Genomic DNA, 17,509 nt, shown 5'->3' with positions numbered 1-17,509 from the left:
AACAAGATGTAAATAAGCTAATTAGTGAAGGAGAAACTGAGTCAATCATTTATCCGTTTGAAAATTAGCCCGATTTGATGATCATTAGCTCTTGGTCTTTGTCACCGTAAACATCGATCTCAATGGAATATGTTTCCAAATTCCAACAACATAAGTTAAATGGTTTGTCAGAATTACAAGACCAGTTTCATGTTACAACAAGGAATTCCGATCCGGTCGCCGCGCGTGTAAGCTTTTCCGTCGAGCTTTTGAACATGATTAGCAGATTGCACTGTTCATTTTCTCCATATTTTATGTTGAAGACAATTATTAGAAAAGTAAACCAGCACTAAAGGCGCTTTAAATATTCATGAAAGCTTTTCTCCATGATTTCGAATGATCGCTGTCATTTTGGTCATCATCATTCTGTTTCCCTAATTGCTAAAGTTTCTTTTACTTTTGTTTATCTTTTCACCAAACCGTCGATCAACAGCGGGGAATCCAAAGCTAATATATATATATATAAAATAAAAAGATGAAAACCCCAGGTTATTTATTTTTATCACTTTTATAATTAAATATTTAAATTTTAAAAAGTGTTAACTTAAAAGTATTAATTTTTTTTTAAAAGTTTCAATCATCCGTTTGAATTTATTGTTAAATTTTATCAAAAATTTCAAAATACCCAATTGTTTTTGGAAAAAAAGAGAAAAAAACTGCAATGATTTAGGTGTTGGTTAGAATTTAACGAAATTTACAAAAATATTCATGCCTGAATCTTTGAAATTTTTTATAATTTTGTTTTAAAAAAAAACACTTGAATATTTTTAAAATTTTAATAGGATTTAACGAAAAATTCTAACGGAGGATTGGAATTGAAAAAAATTGAGAGATGAATATCTTAAATTAACACTTTTTAAAGTTTGAGTATTTAATTGTAAAAGTGACGAAAGATCAAAAATTTTAAATGAAGTTTTTTTTAAAAAAAATAAAAAATAAAAAATTCCACTGCTTCTAAATTCTAATGGCTAAAAAGAAACGAATTAAAATACCTACCTATTTGACTTATAAAAATAATAATAAAAAAAAAATACCTATCTATTTGCCTCTCCTCTCGGACAACGAAAATACCTATAATTTAGCAACAAAGAAGAATTGTAGTGGTAGGGAGGAGAGTGAGGGCGCCTGAAAAGGATGAAGGAAGAAGATCACTGGATTGAACCATCAATATTGGCCATGGGTCATATCTAACCGCATAAAAAGGATAAAGTAATGCTTATTACTTTTTTATTTCTTTAATATTTCAGATTAATTGATCGGTTCCATAGTCTTTAATCGTGCTTAGTGAATCCCATACCGGCACATATTAGTGCCAAGCGTTAGGATCTAATTATTCTATTTTTAAAATTATCAACTCTCATTAAAAGCGTAGACAGCCGTAACTAAAGCACATGTAGATTGTAGAGTAGACAAAAGAACACTCAATTCAAGAAAAATAAGAATACATAACAAGAAATTCCCACAAAAAAAAAAAAAAAAGGCCAATAGGTGTGAGCAATTGTCCAAATATAAAAGAGATTTGAACATAACGACTTTCAATTTTATCACCATCCTCTCATAATCTTTGAAGTTTTTTTTTAACGGAAACTGTATTCTATCATTGATATGGCGAAACGGCTAAAGCTTACAACTTGAAAATAAGGGACAAGACCCCCCATTCTCAAAACCAGAAGGATCTGGCTTAATAAAACAATTGCTTAAGTAGAAATACAAATTTTACAAGAATGACATTTGAGCCTTTCTTACATTAACGCTCACTTTCTAAAGAAGAGAGACCAGATCTAGCAATTAGCCAACAAATATTCTCATAAAATTTAAACCAAACATAAGCAGACTGTGACCCAAGAAAAAGAGGAAAAAACACATGACACTAAGCAAAAACCACCCAAAACAAGCTGCCGGCAGTGGAGGAAAGGGGCCAAGAAGCCGGATGGCCACAAGTGAAGGACACGTGCTGACACCGGTGCCACCCAGACGGAGGTCCGATGCCGTATTATCTTTTCTCCAAATGCATTAAGCACGTACATGGGATCTTTTAGGCTTCTTTATTTGCATTGTCTTCCAAACTAACATTCCCGACAAGCTAATAACTCCACCGCCCATTAGAGCATGACCCACTCTATTCTAAAAAAATGAAAGATCGATACCCACAAGTATCTAACTACTTAATGGAACAAAAGATGATCAATATATATATAATTTTCACGCTTTTCTTACACATACAATACCAATTTATTATTATGATTGGCCCCTTTTTCAAGTTATCCATGGTTAGATGTTTTTCTTAAAATTGTCGTCCATACAAAAAAAAGGCCACTTTCAAAAAAAAAAAAAAAAAAAACTTTATTTCTTCAAATGCTCTTCTAAAGAAAGAGAGCCAATATAATAAAACATGACCTAAAACATCTGACTTTTGAAAGGAATCCAATAGATATTATTCAAATTTCTCTGAACTTTTAACCTGCCCTTGATATCCAAAAGCTAGTTGGTGCCCTAATACCAACATTATCGCTCCCAGCATACACTCTACTACGGACATCAGCGTTCAACTAAATAATTGGTTAGGGCTTCTGGCTGCATTTTTACACCATTTTTGTTTTGAAGTAAAATATTTTTGGTTGAAAATTATATTTTAAAAAATTAATTTTCAGATTTTTTTTTTTTTAAAAATATTTTTCATTGTTTAGCTTGTATAAAAAATAAGAGACAATGGAAATGGCCGGCGACTTCCAGCGGTGGTCTTGTTTGGTTCGGACAAGTTCTAACTGTGGTCTGGGGGGATTTGAAAAGGAGAAGATTAAATTTGAAAAAATGGTTTACGGTTTTAAAAAAAGAAAATTGTTTTATGAAAATTAAAGAAGTTTTTCTGATTAAATTGAAAAATTTTTGATTTGACTATTTTTTTTCGTTGTACCAAATACTGAAAAATATTTTTAAGATATTATTCTACGCCGAAACAAATGAAGCTTTAAGTGAATTTTTTTTTAAAAAAAAATTATGGACTGCCAAATAAGTGTTTTGAAAAAAAAAAAAAAAAAAAAAACGTTACATCTAATACAGTAATACGATAGTAAATTATGGTAATTCCATCCATAATTAGCTTTAAATTTGTTAGAAAAAGAAATAACCTAAAAGAAAAGAATTGGTCTTTCGGTTACTTCCTCAAGTAATAATTTAGGTAACTTTTTTTTTCTTCTTATTTTGTCCTCTAATTTTTTTTTTTTTAAAATTATATATATATATATATATATATATATACCCTTAAAATTAAATTTATAGTTCCATCCCGGAATTTAGCCTGGCATGGCTTAATAAAATCGTTTGAACATCAGTCTCTTTAAGATTTTAAAACATAATTAAAAAGGTTAATTTGATACTGTAATATTTGGTTCGGCCTAATGGCAATGATTTATGGAAGTAAAATCCAAGTACTAGCTGAGAAAAAGGACAAAAAAAAGAAAGAAAGAAGAGGTAATAATAAAATAAAAATAATTTTGGTACGTTCAAAACAGTTCTTAAACTTTGTTTGGGTTAGAGATTCCGTTTTCTTTGCTCTCTCACTTAGTCTGTTTAGTTTCTTTGGAAATTGGACTAGATCTAAGTTTTTATTTTTTAGTTTGTTCGATTTCTTTAGAAGCTGAACTAGATCAAAGGTTTTAAGGGTTCTTTTATTCCTAATAATTTTATTTATCTTAGTGGGCCGCAGGCCCGCAGCTTTTACAAACTGCATTCTCAAGTGACATTCATCTTCTTTAATTTCTTTCTAGGCTTTGAGGTGCTTACAGTTTTTATTGGTTGGGTTTTTATGTTGTTAGCTTGTTTTTATTTGTATTTTCCTGTATTTCGTTTCTGTAATTTTGTTGATAAAAAAAAAAAAAAAAAAGTTTTTAAAACTGTACTACACAACGCGGACAATTGGGACAAAGCTACCAATGGAGAACGGGACCAGTTCTGGGCCGTGCAGCTGGCGAGGCGCCGAGGCGGCCCGTGGCATTTATATCTACCTTAATACCTTTTATTTGCTTCAAGAAAATGTTGTAAAAGTCAAAAAATAAGACGCCGTTGCCGGGGATCGAACCCGGGTCACCCGCGTGACAGGCGGGAATACTTACCACTATACTACAACGACCTTGTTGATGGAGGAATAAATTAATAGTAATTTATACGACTCGCCATTTCAGAATGATCCTTCAACCGCACGACACATGGAATTATTCCTTCGAACCAGCTTTGCCCACAGGGAAGGTCTTCTGACTCTTCCCCATCTCGGCACACTGTTTCCCAGGGATAGACAAATTTACAGCTAATTTGCATCATGACGTCCATTGCTCGCGCCAGCTAGTCTTAACGTTGGTTCGCGCGTAAACCCTAGTATTTATCATGATCTCCCATACCCCGAGCCTGATTTGAAGAAGAATTTCATTATTTCTACGAAAACTGCACCATTAAAAATGCTCGGAGATGGAGGAGAGATTCCTTCCAGGTCTGATTATAATATGTTTGAACCAATTCGTTTCGAATTCAACATATAAATGCTTGTTTTGAAATTTGTTTGTTTTGGTAGGTACGAGTTGCTGAGCATGGTGAAGAAGCACTCCAATTTGCTAGGGAAAACCGTGGTGGACGAACAGCAGCGAGATGATGCTTGCGACGACGTCGAATTGGATCATCGCTTTTGGCACGATGTCTTCGACTTGTATTTCGTTCGTGGCAAGGAGACCCGGGGACGTCAGGACGACGATCTCCTATTTTTCGTCAGAAAATTGGTATGCCTTTGTGGTATTAAGAAATTGAATTCATTGGTTACAGTCCGTTCTTTTAATCTTTCTGTTTGTTAACTTGCATTTGGTGGTTCTTTGAATTTTTTGTTGCTATAGAGCTCGCAAGGATATGGTTTCAATGACAACGCAGAAGCTGTTGCTCCTTACTTTGTACGCAGGTGGGCACCTAAGGTAAAAGCACCTTGAAAAACCAGTTTGATGAGCTTCATGTTTCTGTGTGTGCGCTAAACTGAGTTCCTTTATTGATGATGATCTCGGCCGATTGCTTTTTCTTGCTAGTAGCACTTGCATTCAATTTGAAATGTTTGCGTGGAGTTCATGATATAGGTGTCAGAAATCTTAGTTTACCATTTATGAGGACTGTTGCAACACTGAAGATGAGAATTGTTCTGGGATTTTTGATTTGGCCTTTTAGTATGTGGGAAAAGTTTGAAGTTGGAGTTTGACATGTATTTGAAGAATCTTAGTTTACCTTTTATGAGGACTGTTGCAACACTGAAGATGAGAATTGTTGTGGGATTATTAATTTGGCCTTTTAGTATGTGGGAAAATTTTGAAGTTGGAGTTTGACATGTATTTGAAGTGTCAGGATAAACAGTATCAAGAAAATAGAGTTGATTGATATGGTGGTACTGAGCTTGCACACTAATGGTTGGCACCATGTACCTCTTTCGTTACCACTTAGTTTACGAAATGTGCCTACACTCTATAGAATTTATGAACCCCAAAAGACAGGATCTGGTATCATCATCATATGAATTGACTAGCAAAATGTTAAAATGTTTTTCGTTCTTTTTTTCTTTTTATAGTAAATATTGGGCAATGTATAAAAACCTAGTGGAATATAGAGATTTTTATACACAAAAGTTTGCGTGTAGTAGAATATGTAGGAAAACTGAGCAAAGCCTTATTCTCAACTTTGTGGGCTTAACTACACAGATCATTTTTGCAACTCTACTCTATTCTCCATTAAGTCATTGGCATTTGTCCTTCTAGATGCTTAAACACATGCTCTTTTTGGCCTGCTGCTTTCTATTTTTTGGGCTGTCAACTAATCCCAAGGGGTTGTCTCAAGTGGTAAGGGCCTTGGTATTTATGGAAATCTCATGAGGTCTAAGGTTCGAATCCCCTTGAGTGCAAGCAATTTTTTGGGACTAGCCTGCCGGCAAAACTAGAGTATTACCCGATCCGTGTGGATTGGACGTTTTACATGGGTCTAAAATTTACCTGATAGGAGTGGGTACACGAAGTAACACTGCCTTAGAAGGGTTCCTCGTCATCAATATATTGATGCAATCAAATAGTAAAAAGAACAAAAAAAAGGGATAAAGGCTACTTCGAGAAAGCCGTGATCTCCAATGGCTATTTCGAGAGAGCCTTGATCTCCAAAACAACCACAAAGGTCTAGGTTTTCATAATATTCAACATAATATTCAACATAATTATTCATTGAGTAGGATTACGCTTAAATAGATGACGGCTATGTCATAAAACATAACCATTAGGTCTAGCCGCTATAACACAATGCAGGAAAATAAACTAAGAAGGAAATAACTAAGAATGGAAATACATTCCTTATTTAGCTAAGACATTTAGGGAAAGAAAATATGGAGAAGTATTCTATTCCTTATTCGGCTAAAGGCTTCTTATTAGGCTAGAGACGGCTAGGGTTAGGGGTTGCTGCTGCAGTGCCACATCAGCCCTAGCTTGCTGTCCGTATCATCCCTTCCCCCTAACAACTTCCTTGTCCTCAAGGAAGAGTTCCAGCTTTGCACAATTCCCTCCCTGCCCTTCCACCCTTGGCTCCAACTCTTCTTCTTTCTTTTTCACATTTTGCTCCAGCATCTTCTTGCTGTTTTCCTTTCTCTTCCTGAACCAAGCAAAAACAAAAGCTCTCTTCTTTACCTCTCTCGCACCACAGTGAACACGAGTGACTCCTAGAGGCATGGAGGCATGGCGTGAGTTGATGACAACGCGTTTGGAAGGTTGGGTCCAGTGCCTTCTACATTTACGGCCGAGGTGGGCTGATTTGCGGCCGGTCGACGGTGGTTTGGTGGGACGCCGGTGTGGATGGATTTTGTTGCTTCAACCGCTCTTTTCTTCCTCTTTTTTGTGACGATGGCAACCGGTGAGGTAGGTGTTATGTGTGAGGCTTGGCTTACTGCAGAGGTGCGTGGTGGAGAAAAGCTTTCAATTCTTTTCCTGATCTCCTCCATCCGTTTGCTCGCTTCTTCTTTGTACGTGAGAAATTCTGACCGCAGCTTTTCCCACCTTGCTCATTCTTCTTCATTCCGAAAAAATCGAGAAGACATGGTGATGGTGTGGATTGGAGATTGTTGTAGAAAACAATCAACCTTCGCTCTGATACCACTTGATGCAATCAAATAGTAAAAAGAACAAAGAAAATGGATAAAGGCTACTTCGAGAGAGCCGTGATCTCCAATGGCTACTTCGAGAGAGCCTTGATCTTTAAAACAACCACAAAGGTCTAGGTTTTCATAATATTCAACATAATTATTCATTGAGTAGGATTACACTTAAATAGATGACGGCTATGTCATAAAACATAACCATTAGGTCTAGCCGTCATAACACAATGCAGGAAAATAAACTAAGAAGGAAATAACTAATGAAAAATACATTCCTTATTAAACTAAATAGTTAAGGAAATAAAATATGGAGAATTAAACTCCTTATTCCAGCCGGCTTGGGGTTGCTTGGTGGCTACGGTAGTGCCACCAAGCCCTAGGAAAATCTGAACGTATCATATATATATATATATTTTGGGCTGTCAACTTGGCCATAAAATGTGACAAGGCTCAACCATTAGGCAATGGTTTTCTGTTACTTCTTAGTGCTTAAATTTAATCACTGATTGGATTGTCTGCGTTTAGTAATTCATCAAATGTGGTAATTAATGATGCTATGGTGTTTACTGTTTATGTAAGATAACTCTCTTTAAATCTGTCAACCAGTTAGATACGTTAGTTGGAGAAAGTTCTGTTGATGTGGATTGGAGGCGCTCATTTTACTTGAACTTTATAGCTCACACTTCATTCACTGTTACAGTAGCAATTTGCAGGTAATCTTTCTTCTTTGTCCATTTTGCATGATCTCTAGGTCTGTTAAGTTGCATTAACACCTTTTTCTTTCAACTTCTATATGCTTGCATATGTAGTTTCTCTCTGGAAAGTTAGATAATATGCTTGTATGAATTGTCATCATTCAATTATGTAATTGGTGATGATATATTCATTTTGCTTTTTTTCTTTCTTTCTTTCTTTTATTCATTTATTGTTGCCCTGATCGAGAATTTTGATTGTGTTCTATCAGTTGGTAATTAGGTATTTGATAGAAGGTTTCAGAGTACTTGCAAATATAACTTTGTAGATTTCCTGAATTATACCCATTATAAGGTGTTTTCTAGGATAGTTTTTTTTTTTGATAGGTATGTTTTCTAGGATAAATTGTATGATCTCTATGGTTCTCTGTATTCAATGAATGTAGTTCTTGGGACTTGTTCATCTCCACTGAAAGTGGTTTGGAATAGAATTATTGTTGTATCTAGCCTATATGACGCTAACAATATTAATGGATTTGTACAGCAGTTCCATGTTGTTGCCATGTAAATTGATATATGAGACTGCCAATAATAACAGTTACTTTCCATCTTCTTGGAAGTGGCATTTACTTAATTAAATGCATTTCTATGACTATTCCTATTTTGATTGGGTTGTATCGCTCATAGATACCAAATGCACACTTGTTATTGTGGAGGTTAAATGATATTTTAGAGTTGCAGTTATCAAAATGAACTTCTGTAAGATTTGAGTTGCAGCTTCCTAGAGGCAATAGATTGATTTTGTTGTTACCGTGCACAACAATGATGGATAATATGGAATTGAAAAGAGAGAGGGCAAGAGAAAAAATAAGACACAAATTTACATGGTTCGGCAATGTGCTTATGCCACAGGAGTGTGGCTATATTCAATAATCGTTTTCAACATAACATATTTCTAACAAAACCCTACTTTATGAACAAATATGGAAAACCCCAAAACACTTCGCTCCGCTCCGTCAACTGGCCGCTTACTGGTACTCTCGTACTACTCTCTATACCCAAGAGAATATGAGCCACTTGTTCCAACAGATTTCAAGTTCTATATGTTAGCTGTTGTCATATCAATATTTATTTGTCTACTATTTTTTGGGGTAAATTCTTCTTACGAGATATTAAGAAGAACGAAACAGTAATTGTTAATTGATATATTTTAAAGTTTTAAAGGACCTTGCTACTAAGATTCTTGTTCCCTGTTGTGCTGCTTGAAAGCTCAATTATGGTAGAATCTGAAACATGTGTTTTCTTCAGTCATCAGGAACTTCGGAATCATCAAGTTAGCCAAGATAAACCATTGCTACCTATATATAAGGTATTCACGCCCTTAATTAGTGTAACATACATTTTCTACAGTTATTTTTAAGAGGTGATAGTTATGTCTGTTAGTGTTGTTATTTTCCGCCGAAGTATTGAGAGCTTGCCTTTACCTGTAAAATGAAGTGTGTTGTTGTCAGAAGTACAATCTGCTTGAATTTGCTGCCAAGAAAACAAAAGGAATAGATGATGTTATTGGGGTGGTGAATTGGGTGTGGATTCCATGACTTAGAAATGTTGGATCCTTCTCATTAAAAACCAGATGACTACTGCAGCAAGATGTTTTGTCAAATGAATTTTAATTCTGAAATCATGCTAGCTCAACCGCAATCTCTTCCATGTTACCTGACTTTGTTTGTAAGTCTATTTTATGCATGGTGATCTAATCATGAAGTATGGCCCACAACATCTATGCAGGTTGTAAAAACTGTTTATGCATCTCCAAGTCGTGTCAACTTTCATTTGGATTCCAAAAAGGCAAGTAATGTATTTTCTGCAAAATGTTATTTTCTTGAGTTGCACTTTATCTTCAAGTTCTGACACTGTTGCTAATGTGCGTCTAGGAAGTAGAGACCACACCTGCCTATCCGGATATCTGTTTTGCAGTTGATGACTTCGATTCTACTTTTGATGCAGTGGTAATTAGTTGTTTTATTGCGTATATTGTTTCACTAATTCAATAAACTCCACTCAGAGTTGGTATTGAATTAATTCAATTTATTAATAAACTGAGTCATATCTGGCTTTGGCGAGGATAATATTTTGGATGTTATAACAACTGTTGCAACCTTGCTTTATCTTGCTTATTTATTATTTCTACAATATTGATACGTTGAACTGATGACAGGTTGGAGTGCTTGACTTTGAGTATAACACAAACAAACTGCCACTTTTCATAACAAGATAATATCTTCTCTTCTTAAAAATGGTGCTTTATGCTATAACCACATAATGTTACATGTTGCATTGTCCAATTATAGATTTCAAAACTGCTTGATAATAGGATCTATAGCAAATAGCTGTAACTACCAACTCTTTTTATTTTTTATTTTTATACCAGATGTGGGGTATGGTTGTTGGGGCAGGAGGCAAGTAATAAGATATCAGTAATATACTAGTTTAGGAAATTCCAATTTTGATTCTATTTCCTTTACAGTACTAGAAAATCGTGACTTTGTGAAACTACCTTCTTCCCTTAAAGAGTTAAGCATGCACTTAAAGAGTTAAGCATGCACTGTATAGTGAAAAGGCATACTTGCACTTTATGTAATAAGTTTCTGTTACTAGTTGGAAAGCTTTCAGGCACGGCTAAATTATTTTCTTTTACAAATGCAACGAGGAAAAGCATACTCTTTTGTTTTTAGTGTTTCTAAAAGCAGTTGTTGATCATACATCCCCAGATTTGTTTCCAAACCTTTGCATTTTAATAGGCATTGGGTTTTTTGGAATTTTTACTTGGCTTGAAGGGACCATGTTGTAACTAATTTGACGTATAATTAGGTTTGGAAGTAGTTTATATATATATATATTTTATATATTTTTTTTGTGGGGTTATGAAAGAAGTTCAGTGATTATCCTAAAAATTAGGCAGCAATTGTTAAGACTTAAGATCCTTGAGTGCTAGTAAGGGCTTGATTCGAATTGCTTTCAGTTCTCCCAAGAATGTAATAGTGTTAGAGTCTTAGGAAGGCATTCAGGTCTTAAAACACGCACGGATGAAACTTCAAAATTTTATTATTGCAATTTAAACAACTTTTGAAATTTTAGATTTTACAAATTTTCAAATTTGAATTTTGATTGTATTTAACCACGTTTCTTGGTTGAGTTAGGGATTGTCTGTTTTAGTAACTCTACATACAGCATATATATAAACTCTAGAATGATGAAACTCTTCTGCCTTTTCTTGTCTAACGAATCTACATTCTTGAAGAAGCAAAAGCATGTCTGTGTAATAAAAAAGATTTCCTGTTGAATTTTTTTTCTTTATTTTGTAATTCAACAACTTTCATACATTTTTGAATATCAAAAGACATAGTGGTTTGCATTTGTTAATAGGAAGGAAATCTATGAAAATGAAGAGCTGTTTTCTATATCAGCCCTTCTTCATATTTTTCCACATATATAGGAGAAGCATACATTTACAATATGGCAGAATAATCTGGAAAGAGAAAACTGGTAGTGACTGCTGTACAGGGACACCTCACCAAGTGGTTCTTCTAGAAGAGTACAACATGGCATAGCATTCTTTCTCTCTCTAACAGCATCTTATGCTTTGAGGTTCATGCCTCATGCCTCATGCCTTTGAGCTTACATTTGCCCTCATAAAGTATAAGATGCTGCACACTTTGGTTCCTGAAAATACTATATGCATCTATGCAGATGCATTTGGGCTTGTAGGAAGGCCTGTTCTGGTTTTTCAAATCAAAATAAGATATTTGTTGTATAATTCTACTTGTCCCTCTGCCTAGTTGTTTATATGCACAAATGCAGAATTAAGTGAATAGGAGGTAAGACCAAATAAATGACTTAATTACTGGCTTAGAAAAAGGACTTTACTACTGAAATGTATGATGTATCTTGTTACATATGTCTTTAACATGAGAAACTTGCACATATGAGGTGAATATTAATAGGATTCATGTTCATACAATATCATCAAGACAGTCTTACACTGGCTGTTAACCTTCCACAACCCTTCTCCTTTACCTAAGCTTGGAACTGGCTATGCAAAAAAGATAGTTTGAGGTGTATTGTCGCTTGCCTTGGAAATTTTGAGTCTGCTTGAATTTTGGCGTCCTTCCATGTAATTTTTCATTCCTTTTTGGACATTCGACCCATCTTTGTCATGTCCCTGTATTGAAGAACAGAAGAACGTAAAACATTTTGCATTCTGGGATTTTGCAATAAGAACACTACCCTGATATCATTCACTTGCATGCCACTACTCTATCATGTGATTTATTTTGAGTATCTTTTCAGGTCTTAACAGAAACAGATCACTGCTATTGTGTACTCCTGAATGCAAATGATGGGGCAGCATTTCCTAGTGACACTGCAAATCATGGGGTAGCTTCTTGTAGTGAAAAGGAGCCACAAGATTGCAGTTCAAGCAATTATTCATCTTTGAGAATTAATACTAATTCTGAAAAGGCCAAAAGTACCAAGGTTTGGGTCACTTCTCACTACGCATGAGAATTATTCATATTATTATTACGTTCTTCCTTGCCTTGCCAGCTTTTCAATTTGTTGTGCTAATACTTTTCCTGATTAGGAAGTATTTAGTCACTTCATGGTAACTTTTCTCCAACATACATCTGTTAGTGACCTGCCAAAGACAATCTGGAATGTTGATTAAACCAAACATGCATGGTAAAAAATTGGTCTCCCCCTTTTCCCTCACTTCTTCCTCTCATTATCTCTCTGAGATGTTCAAGCTTTCTTTGTGATACCTTCCTTGAGTAGGACTGAACCAATAACTTCTTGGTCATGCAGAAAACTCAGACTCAGGGCTTCAGGAAATTGAACAAAGAAAAAGAATGATAAGTCGAGAAGTAATTCACTAGTAATAATAATTATTATAGACTCACTTTTACATTTACCTTAGTTGACTGAGTTACCAGTTTGCTGCCTTTTGATGACTACTTTGGTGTTACAGAAGAACATAGGAACTCTTGCTGTCAAATTTCCTTGGGAGGTTTATAGAATAATATAGTTACAATTCAACCAAGCCTAAGATACCAACTACTAGGTATGAGCTGTTAGGAATATCATGGTACTGCAAGGCACTCTTGAGATCCCCATTCACTTGACAGGAAAACATGGCATAGAATCAAATGTTCTATCTTTACTGAAACATTGACGATGAGGTATCCAAAGCAGCCAGTGCTTCTCTCTCTCTCTCTCTGTCTCTCTCTCTGTGCCTACTTTACTTTTATTTGTCCTTGCTGAAACGAATTAAGCATGAGAAGATACTATTTTGGTTGTATTTCCTTGTTAGATAGTAGCAACTCGGGCATTAAAATGTTGTAAAAGTTTTGAAAGTATGTGTCTACAAAGATGAATGCCATACACATACACAAGCACACAAAATGGTGCTTGGAAGACCCATTTGACATCTTGACTGTGATTGCAGCTTACTCTTTTCTCGGGATTTGTCAACTATCAAATGGTTCGAGACGCATATGATGGTATGTCTTCCCACTTACCGTTCTCTCTCCCCCCGGAAGATGAATTACTTGAATTGAAAATTCTTACTTTCTGCTGTTTCGTTCCGATTCTAAAGTATGTTAACTTCACTTTTTCTAGATAAGTGAATTGTTTATTAATCATGTTCTTTAGTTTTAGCTGGGCTGATGCGTTTATTTTTACTGCTTTTATATGTTATGCATGCAGAAATAAAGATATGTGAAACATGTATACGTATGTCTAAGTTGGAATTGACTTTGGTTCTGCTGTTATATTTGAACTGTGTTAACTTGCATTGCTTAGAATTCAATTCAAGAATAAATAAAATCTATTAAGATTTAAGATACATCCGAGCAATCTTAAAATAGTTGGAAGAAGGCATTCGTTATTTTATTTCGGAATGTCGCCATTCATTTCCGGTAGTAATCCTGATGCCTTCAGACGCTTGTTTAACATTTCACCATCTTATTTTGTAGACATCTTTGTATTTTTAACTGTTTCGCACTATGTTTGTACTGCATAAACTAGAATTCTTTCTTAAATCTTTGAAAAAAAATCTTTGCAAATTTTGGCACACGACTAATTCTTTTTGAAATATAGCAGTTTCTGAACTTATGTCATGTGGCTGGACCTCTGTTCAGGCTAAAATCTTTGAAATATACTAAAGTCAACTCTTTTGTTCACTTTTTAACAAAATGTTCACAATTTGCAGAATAACCTTTGTTGTTGACGTTTTTCTGTCATATACAGCTGGAAAATCTGGATTTGGGAGCCTTCTATCACTTGGACATTCTGGCAAAACAGACAGACTATACATGAAAGGTCCTGGTGGACGTGGAGAAGTTGAAGTTGCTGTTTCTGGAGTTGCAGGTAAGAGGCTCCTTTCTCTGTATAAATAGGATAATGTTATAAATCCTGTACCATTTATTTTGTTCCTCTTTTTAGTTGAGTGGATGAGATGATTTCTCGGAACATAATCCTGTAATTATCACTGAAACACCTTTTATCTTCCTAAGAAAGAAAAGTTGGCATTCATCAGCGGAGGAGCACATCTTTTTCTTAACACTTTCATTGTACTCTGATTTTTTAATTACATTGATTGTCGCATTCCAAACACTTTCAAAATGATCGAGCACAAAATTAATTAGTGTAAAAGAAAAATAGTAACAGCACATAGGTTATTGTTTCTTGCCTGGTTTTCATGTATCTGAGCATTTGAACAGGTGGGTCTTATGCTGATTACTTTGAAATTTTCCAAATGTTTTACTTCTTACAGAGCACTAGAGATCACAACTTTTTGGTTGACCTGGGCATCCTACCCTACCTGACCCTAGTAGATTGGGTGTAGGAAAGCTGATTTAAAATGCCGGATGGGTTTGGGAAAAAAAGTGAAACATGTTATTTTCATATTGGGTTTCAGTTCAAACCCTTGGATGGCCAAACCCAATCATTTACATTTACTGTTATGTTACTATATATTAGTTCTATGTCAAAATTACTTGAATATTTTATCATTCTACTCATTTCTCCAACTGTCTGATACACACCCCTTCCCTCTCATTGATAGCTTACAGCTTCTCAGACTTTTCCTTTTCTCTTGCATCTTTGCACACTATACAAGTGCATCTCTCCATCTCTGATTAGGGGAGGCAGGTTGCTATCTGGCCTCCTCAAGAATGGGAGTCAATGGGAGCAGAAATCACAAACAGTTTTGCCTGGGAGATGTTAAAATTTATTCAGAGTGGAATTTTGGTTACATTATACATCTTCCCCTTCAGCCTTCTATTCATTGCTTTTGTGGAGAAGGATTTCTTCTTCTCAGTGGTGGCCAGGGCTTTTTTTTTTTTTGTTAGTCATGGCTTCCACACAAGTGGTCAATCCGATTTTTTTTTTTTCTTTTGATTTAAATTTCAAAGTGAAATGTTAATTTGCAGATCTATTTGTTTTTTCTTTTTCTGGGCAGGATGGGTTGGGTTTCAGGCTTTCTATTATTGTTTGTGATGGGTTTCGTATTCATACTCCAAAACACCAACTTGAGTTCGGCTTAGGTTAAGGACGAGATATTGAATAGGGTTCAGGTTTGGAAAATTGGAAGGGTTTCCCATTCAAAACCCAACCCATTACGTAGAACACATCTTATTTCTGGTCTACCGATTGGTTTTGCGAAGTTGGTGTCATTTTAATCAAATGATTGATTCTATGAAGTGAATGGTATATTAAAGACTGAAATACTGAATATGGAAGTACTTATATCAGATCAAAGCCAGCAGGACTCAGGCCCTTTTTCACCAGTTATATCGAGGAGAGGATTTGGTATTGGCTCGATTGTCCGTAAAGCAGCATCTGTTGCATCTGTGGCAGCAAAACATGCCTATGCAGCTGCTGCCGCCACACCCATGAATTCTGATGAAGAAATGCTGCCTCTGAAATGCTGCTTGATGTCCATTTCGTTGCCCTGGGAGTACATTGCTCATGACCTGTTGTTTAAGGTGAATCTTTGTTCTCCAATTGCTTCAATAACCTACTTTGTTACTTTCAAATCCTCTTCATTTGCCTGGTAGGGGAACTTCTTTTCCTGTGATTCACCAGCTGACCTTGCCTCTTGTTTTGAACGAGTATTAGCATTAGTTGGTCAGGTTTTAAACCTTGTTTTGTTACTATAATATTAGAACCCAAAAACCCATTGACTGACCTTGGCCTTTCTTTTGGAATTAATTAATTAAAAGTGGTGATCAATCATTCTTTGCATGGCTGGAAGAATTGCTAATTTTGATGCCTGATTGTAAATTCAGGGAGCTCCTCCGGTGAACTTATAAGGACCTTACGTTTACCCATTGGTGAAAATTCAAAATGTATATGGAGGTAACTTTTGGGAGGCAAGCATGAGATTGCTCCCTGCCAGAACACGAGAGGAGGAGGTTATTTTGAAATCTAAGTTGTACGTACATGGAAATCTCTCTGTATCTAAGTTGTGCGCGGAAACCTCTCTCTCTGTCCCTGTGCATATCTGGTACTGGGTTGAGTGTCTCAGGGCTATGTTAAAATATTGTTAGATCATTTTATTTGAAGTAAGCACATAGTCAACAAGCTTACAGTTCAGTACGCCTACGTAAGATTTGTTAATGGAAAGACTTTGGATTACTTTTTGCATTACCTCTATAGCTATTTATAAACTGGATCGGTGCCTTGACCGACGCTATGGGACCAGTGCTTTAAAGGCTTTTGGGCGATGCTCCCTCTTGGACTAACCTTAGTGCCCTTTGTGGCTTCTGAACGTAGGATTCTTGGGATCTCTTTTTCTTTTGTGAAAGGCTTCCAAACCTTGTGGGAATTCGCTTATGTTGCACATAATTATTTTAACCCCGTCTCCTTCACTTTGACGTTTGTCGCACTTTATTATTATTATTATTATTTATTTTACATATACTCCGTCCTTCACAGTTGAGGAACTGCAAATTTTGGAAAACTTTATTGATATATTTGCAATTTTTTGGTAGAATTTGTATGAGACCGAGATTCTCGTTTAGCTTTCGTTTTTAATAGTGAGGCATGGTGATTCAAATGTTTTCCTTGCCTCTAATCGTCAGCAAAAGCAACTCATAAGTAGTCCAAATGGATAAAGGTTTTTTCCAAATTGGATTGGAGAAATTTTTTCAAATCCCGACTATTAAACTGATATATAAATATGTATAGTATAAGATTTTTATATGCATTCTCAATAGAGCATGATTGCTCATATGTTTTAAGGACAGATGTTAATTTAATAGATTAGATTGAAATAATTCCTTAAACCTAATTTGGAGAAAAATTTTGTCAATTGTTTTGTTCATTCTCGAGTGATTTGTTATAAGAAAGTGTTGACTACCTCAATCTATTATAGACTGCAAACTCCTCCCACAAGATCCAACAAAAAGAAAATTAACATAAAAGCAAAGAAAGAAGCAGGGAAAGGAAAGCATTGAGCCGATCATTTGAATTGGGTTGTACCACTTTCATCTGGTGGAATGACTGAAATAAAGTAATGTTAGATTCCGTTAGCATGAAAAATGGTGGGTTTAGGAGTGGAGGAGCA

The 17,509-nt window shown here is 35.4% G+C and overlaps 1 protein-coding gene, 1 long non-coding RNA gene and 1 other non-coding gene across 3 annotated transcripts; 2 read left to right on the top strand and 1 right to left on the bottom strand.

The window, feature by feature from the left end:
* Positions 1-4,096: 4,096 nt before the first annotated feature.
* On the bottom strand, positions 4,097-4,168 carry TRNAD-GUC (transfer RNA aspartic acid (anticodon GUC)). The gene has a single exon. It is a non-coding gene; the product is annotated as a tRNA-Asp (tRNA).
* An 87-nt stretch (positions 4,169-4,255) lies between these two features.
* Positions 4,256-16,578, top strand: LOC133870724 (uncharacterized). Its single transcript, XM_062307926.1, has 12 exons — positions 4,256-4,522; positions 4,604-4,805; positions 4,917-4,991; positions 7,796-7,902; positions 9,190-9,250; positions 9,670-9,729; positions 9,816-9,890; positions 12,232-12,417; positions 13,385-13,439; positions 14,188-14,307; positions 15,694-15,926; positions 16,230-16,578. The coding sequence occupies exons 1-12, from the start codon at positions 4,491-4,493 to the stop codon at positions 16,251-16,253; spliced, it is 1,230 nt and encodes a 409-aa protein (XP_062163910.1). The 5' UTR covers positions 4,256-4,490; the 3' UTR covers positions 16,254-16,578.
* On the top strand, positions 12,429-13,378 carry LOC133870725 (uncharacterized). The gene is made up of 3 exons (XR_009900776.1): positions 12,429-12,621; positions 12,745-12,803; positions 12,908-13,378. It is a non-coding gene; the product is annotated as an uncharacterized LOC133870725 (long non-coding RNA).
* Positions 16,579-17,509: the final 931 nt, after the last annotated feature.

Source organism: Alnus glutinosa, chromosome 6 (assembly GCF_958979055.1).
Source record: "Alnus glutinosa chromosome 6, dhAlnGlut1.1, whole genome shotgun sequence".
NCBI lineage: Eukaryota > Viridiplantae > Streptophyta > Magnoliopsida > Fagales > Betulaceae > Alnus > Alnus glutinosa.
This window is presented reverse-complemented; position numbering and strand designations above follow the sequence as displayed.

Bases quoted from the DNA above. Each gene is read 5' to 3' on its own strand.
- LOC133870724 (XM_062307926.1), top strand. From the start codon at position 4,491: ATGCTCGGAGATGGAGGAGAGATTCCTTCCAG. The intron at 4,523-4,603 runs GTCTGATTATAA...TTGTTTTGGTAG, and splicing joins GGAGGAGAGATTCCTTCCAG to GTACGAGTTGCTGAGCATGG. The intron at 9,730-9,815 runs GCAAGTAATGTA...ATGTGCGTCTAG, and splicing joins TTCATTTGGATTCCAAAAAG to GAAGTAGAGACCACACCTGC.